This window comes from Elephantulus edwardii, unplaced genomic scaffold (genome assembly GCF_000299155.1).
Source record: "Elephantulus edwardii isolate Elephantulus edwardi_28Jun2011 unplaced genomic scaffold, EleEdw1.0 scaffold00455, whole genome shotgun sequence".
NCBI lineage: Eukaryota > Metazoa > Chordata > Mammalia > Macroscelidea > Macroscelididae > Elephantulus > Elephantulus edwardii.
The window spans coordinates 13,184-19,579 of NW_006400205.1; the positions used below are offsets into that span (position 1 = coordinate 13,184).

Here is a 6,396-nt window from a genome sequence, read left to right on the forward strand (position 1 = left end):
TTGCATATGTTGTTTTTGTTAGGTACCACCGAGTTAGAATCAATTCATAGCAGACCTCTAGAGGGTTTTCAGAGACTATAAATTCCAGGGGAGGAGAGTGTCCATTTTTCTCACTGGAGCATCTCATACAGTGTAACTGCTTGATTTTGAGTTAGCAGCACAAGTCCTTGCACACTAAGCAGCAAAGGCTTCCTAATTTACACTGACAATTAGTTGCGTTGAGTCGAGTAGAACTCATAGCAAATGACAGACCTGAGTCCTGCCCTATCCCGAGCTGTCCCCGTCATGTCCGATACACTTAAGCCCATTGCTGCCACAACTGTGTCAGTCCATCTCATTGGGGATCTCCCTCTCTTTTGCCGACCCTTCACCTTTCCAAGTATGACTCATGTCCCTTTACAAGGAATGACCTCGCCTAGCAACATGTCCAGAGTACGAGAGACGGAGCTTCACCATCCTTGCCTCCAACAGGCATTCTGGCTGCAACTTTCTCCGAAATAAAGAACATACATATAGTCTAAAAAAATAAAATAAACAGTCCAGCATCTATTTAATAAACAATGATCGAGTTCTTGACAGAGAAACAAACAGCAGCGTAATCAACAGACATGCACTACTCCATGACTTTGGGAAACAAAATGCTGCCTCCTGTTGGCGTTCTCTGAGATAGTAACATTCTGGCCTTGGACTTGCCATTTGCTTTTGGTGGAGGCCTGTTTTAATCTGTGCTTTCTCTGTTGTGTGCAGGTTATTCTTCTCTGAAGACCGTGAGACCTCATGCGGGGCGGCCCTTCTTCCACACTCAGCCACGCAGCACGCCCAGGCTGGTGCCCCGGGCCCCGGCCGCCCAGCCTGTGCACGGCCGCACGGACTGGGCCTCCAAGTACCCGTCTCGGCGGTGACCACAGTGAGGCCCCTCGGAGGGCGAAGCGGGACCTCAGCTCTCTGTGGGACCCTACCTGCAAGAAACACTGGGACCCTGGAGAAACACTTTATAGTGGACACATTCCAACCTTGTCTTTTTTCTTTTTCTCAAGTTAGTTTATTTGATTCTTTAAAAAAAAAAAACTGATTTGAAGGCAATACCCTTGTTTTGTACAAAATTATTTTATTTGAGAAACTGGGTCCTGTTATTTTTCATAAAACAGCAGCATTTTGTACATATGAATTATGTTGGAATTTTATACAGTCAGCTTTGTAATGACTTTTTTAAAAATTAACTGATTTTTCTTTTGGGGTTCCAGATAATATTTTATACAGGTTTTTTTATTTTATGAAAAATATAATGAAATTGATGGAGTATTGCAACAGGGGTGCAATTTAAGGTGATATGATAAAGGGTTATTTACTCAATGTTTCTGGATATTTTGACGTGGTGGAATTTTAAATATGGTGGACTCGTCACTTCAAGCGTTCTTAGACTGGCATTAGCACAAGAAAAAAGGTCACCAGTTTTTTCACAATATTATGTCATGTTATTAGTTTTGGATTTTTTTTTTTTTAACATCAATACAGTTTTTCAGAACTGCATCCTTTTCTTGTTTTAATACCTGAAAGTTATCTTTTTTTTCCCCTTTCTACTTTTATTTTGGGGTTTTTTTAATACCACTGTGCTCTTTTCAAAGTATCAGCTCCTATGTAATTTATTTTGTTGTTGTTATTTCTCAGAAGAACTCCAAGTAAATGCTGTTTAAAATTGCTTACGAAGTTGGTTTTCTACCTGAATGAAGCCAAGTTTAATCGTACAATGCCATCACATTTTATGTTTTTTTCCTTCTCTTCATCTTTATGGTCACACAAAAGGGAAGTTTTCGAGTTTTGAGGTTCTCAACATAATGGTTAACACCATCAACTAAAAATCGATACCAGCCAGCATGCATGAGCAAGAAGCTGAATTTCAAAGCAGAAGAAGGAAAAAGAGTAATTGTAAGAAGTGATGGAATTCAGCTCAGCTTTGCAAACCTGGTTAGGAGTAAACAGTGAATCATTTCCTGCCCTAGTCAGATTCTCAGGGCAGTCCAGGGGGAAGAGGGATTTGTGGCAGAGATTCCACTTAATTGGGGGTCACGCTTGCCCCAATACTGTTGTCCACGGCACTGCATTTGAGCTCTTAACCCTTTTATCAGAGTGAAAAGAACTCTTACTCTATTGGGCAGAGGCTGTTCCATTGAGAGGAATGTTTACAGCAATTTTCAAAATGACAAAGCTAGTTTGGAAACAGAAAAAAAAGAAAACGCGAACAACCCAACAAAATAAAGCACAAAGTCCACTATCATTCATTTCTGTTCAGCGAGTTTCTTTTCGGTCATGGTCACTTGGAAGGCCCAAAGGGCAAGAGGACAGATAGATGAACAATCTCTTCCATAATGCTTTATAACCTTGGAAAACCTGATCGAGGGTATCCATGAGTCAGAATGTTTTTGTAATTTAAAGGGCTCTAACAACATCAGGGAGTAATTTGTGCTCTGGAGAATCTGGTTCAAAGATATATTTGTCTGAGTAGCTGTGATCTCTAGTGGTATGAGCAAAGTACATAATGAGTGTGGATTTGATAGGTAATATTTTCTTGTTAACAAACTGGCAGCAAAGCTTACGAGTGAACATGGGTGTATGCAAGCACAACTTGAAGCTGAATTCAGTTTTGTATTATATTCTCTACTCATTCTCTAAAGCAAATCTGTTTTCAGATATGAACTTTTATTTTGAAGCTAATGTTGTGTGTTTTTTTTTCCTTTCTGTATTCTGTATAAAAAGTAAGTTTATCTGAAACCTTACTCAGCTTTTTGGAAAGCTAGTTTTAAAATTGTAAATATTTCTGTTGAATTGTAATATTGAGTCAGATCTGACTTACAGCAGACCCTCCAGTGGGTTGTCAGAGGCAGTAAATTGCATCAGAGGAAATTACCCATCCTTGTCCTGGAGATACCCCCTAGAGAAGCAAATAGATTATGTCTACAGTTTCCTTGGCACTCTAGTTTAAAGGGTTTATTTAAAATTGTAAAGCCTACTTGCCTTGTTATTACAAACCATAAAATTGTTTTTCTCATATTTTTTGTTGAACCCCACTTCAGAAAATTATTTCATTTTTTTCCTCTTTTTCTCTCTTGTTTATCAGCCCATACCTTCCCTTGGGAAGCGAAGCACATTTATTCATACAAAAGTGAAGAAACAAAAGCTGAGAAAACAGGAAGACCAAAAAGCAACCTAAGTTCTATGGAACTTGTAAAATTGTATCTTTTCCCTCACCACAAAATGAGAAAGAATACAGCTTATTCAAGCTATATACTGTAGAAGGGAATTGTGACCATTTTCTGTTAAGTGAAAATAAAGTTCTGTAAGCTACCTGTCTTTTTAGTGACTGTGGAATTTTATTTATTTGTTTTACAAGACAACAGGAAGGATGAGTTGTAACTCATCTGTGTACCTATCTATGACTATACCTCATTTTCATCAGAAAGCTTTCTGGGATGTCAGGAGATGGTCCAGGGCTGGCTCTCCATGGTGTTCAAAGATTCAGTGGCTGCTGTGGGCCTCAACAGACCACACACAGTAGGGAAGCTACATGCATATCAAAGCTACATTAGAGATGCCTGTTACACAAGTCTTTACCCATCTTAGAGATAATTGGACTTAGGATTGGAGAAAATGGATTTTCAAACAATTTCTTGGACACACATCTTGGCTTTCGGCTCTATGGGAATTAGCAAAAATTGAGTACAATCAGTTGAGTACTTGTAAAAGAGAACAAGAAATGTTATATTTTTTATGTGCAAACACAGATAATTTTGGATTTAATAAAGACCAGGATTTCTTATGAAGTAGCTTATTCACTACTGTTAAGCCACTGCTTTGTGCCATTTAGGAAAGGGAAAGGAAGAGAAAAAAAAAAGAATAACAAGCTGTATGTTATAGCTCAATGTGTTACCAAAAGCAATACGTTCATGAGAAAAATGTTTGACATGCAAACGTTTTCCTATAATTTAAAGTATATTGTAGCAACATGTTTGTTTAATAAATGTTATTTTTAGAAGGATTTAGAATGATTTTTACACTTTTCACCCAAATGTACTGTACTTTTTATAATTTATAATGAAGACCTTCATATGGGAACCAATAAGAAGACAGACTTGAGGCAGATATCACATGGGTCTGTATTATCAGTTTCTTATAGATATTGTGCTAATGTGAATTCAAAATGACCTGAACTAAGTCTTCTTTCTCAGATAAGCTTAGTCACCTGATTTGATGACAAGGGAATAACTGAGACTATATTTATTTATAAAGCAAATATTCATAATAATGAGAAGACAGGAAGACAGAAAATTCCTTAAGCAAGACCTTTCTGAAAGAAAACATTGCTTTTAAAAATTAATTTTGTCTTAAGGTGTTTAAAAACATTTAATTATGTAAGGTAAATTCTCCTGCCCCAAATAAAATTACAGTTTAAGAAAGAGTTGAGTGTTCTGTTTTTGGTTTATGTTCACCCATCAAATCATAACCCTAAGATTTCACAATATTTCTAAATTAATTTACTCATTTGCAATTTGTGCTGCCCACCCAAAGACACTTGGTTCAAATCCACCAGCTGCTCTGCAGGAGAAAGAGAAATAATCTCCTCCCTTGTGGTTCACAGCCTCTGAAAACCTGCTGGAGGGTCTGTTGTCAGTCAGCTTTGACTCCACAGCACATAACAATGAGAACTTTCTACTCCTCACAGTGCCGCTGCCTTAATTAGGACACATGCACTTAGAAAAGCAACAGCAGGAGCTGTCCTCTCATGTCGAGGTTTATTCAACATTTAACAAGTCAGGTGAAAACCAGGTAAAGAAGTTCCTAATTTGAAGTAGGATTGTGCAGGATTCCATACAACTGAAAGTGTGTTGTAAGGCTGAGACCTGTCCTTCACCCTTGTTTCGGGAAATCCCTAAGTGTACCCCTCACTATCAGAGAAAGTCACTGACCTTATTTTGCAATTGTCAATATTTGTCCAATGTTGCATCCATTCAGATCCTTCTACAGTTACAGGGTTTTGGGGGGAGTTTTAACATTGAAAATGTTTTCATTGTTGCATATTTCCCCCCCAACCTCTTTCCTTCAGCCCTCCCTGCTTTGCACCCCTTGTTCCAAATTGTAGTTAGGCAATTTAAAGCTTTCTAACATTCTTGCTATGATAGCCTGTTAGAACAATGTTTGATACCAGTCATTTTATAGCTAAGGTTGAATTGAAGTCAGTTGTTTGCATCTTCCTTGAGTGTGGACATCTTAAAGACACACACACACACACACACACACACACACACACACATCCCCCAACAAAAAAAAGTATCTTAGACATCAAGTCAGAACCAACCCATAGCTGACCCTTTATTGGTCTCTGAGGCTGTAAATCACATGGGAGGAGACTGCCCATCTTTCTGCCTCTCAAGATGCTAGGTTTATGTTATACTTAATTCAATTAGTTGAACATGTGAAGGTGACCATTTTTGTGAGCAAAACAAAAAGTTTAGGAGGTCAATAACTTTATGTGATTCAGTTAGACGTGATTTAATAAATGTTTGGCTAAGAGAGTTGGACAGTGACTAAGGAGGATAGAAGGAGAATTGATGCCTTTGACCTGTGGTTCTGGAGAAGAGTATTGAGGGTAACAAGGACTGCTAGGAAAACAAACAGATTCATTCTGGAAAGGGTCAAACAGGGCTGCTCTTTGGAGGCAAGGATTCTAAGGCTCCATCTAACATACTTTGGACATGTTGTAAGGCGAGACCGGTTCTTGGAGAGGGCCATCACGCTTGGGAGGGTGGAGGGACAGCGCAGAAGGGGAAGACCCTCTGTGAGGTGGATTGATTCAGTGATTGGGGTAATCGGGATGGGTTATTGGAGACGGTGAGATTGGCACAGGACAGAGCAGAGTTTAGGGCTGTTCTACATAGGGTCACTAGGAGTCGCAAGCAACTGGACAGCACATAACAACAACAACAAACAACATTTGTCCAGTATTGTCCAATATTTGTCTAGTCTGTGTAAGTCAGGTATCATGATAATTGACATGCCATGAGATGGCATCCATTCAGTAGGCAACTGGTTTAGTTGGTTTTGATTTTTGAGTTCAAGTAAAAGAAATTTTTGTGCAATAACTATTGGGAAACAATGGAAAACTCACTTTTCAGCAAGAAGTGGAAAATAGGGATTCCTACTCATGTTAGATGAAGTATGGGAGACAAAGCTTCCACCATCCTTGCCTCCAATGATCACTTTGGCTACACTTTCCCCAAAACATATCTGTTCATTCTCTTGACCATCCATGGGATGTTATGTACGCTTCTCCAATACCACAGCTCAAAGGCATCAATTTTTCCTCTGTCATCCCTATTCATTGTCCAGCTCTGAGACACATAG

At 38.9% G+C, this 6,396-nt stretch overlaps 1 protein-coding gene across 1 annotated transcript in view; it reads left to right on the forward strand.

The window, feature by feature from the left end:
• LOC102852370 (glutathione S-transferase A4-like) overlaps window positions 1-6,396 on the forward strand; it is a 54,793-nt gene that overhangs the window by 12,339 nt on the left and 36,058 nt on the right. Inside the window, exon 3 of the mRNA XM_006902819.1 lies at window positions 3,587-3,703. Coding sequence (XP_006902881.1) covers window positions 3,587-3,703 — 117 coding nt within the window. The remainder of the gene's footprint in view (window positions 1-3,586; window positions 3,704-6,396) is intronic.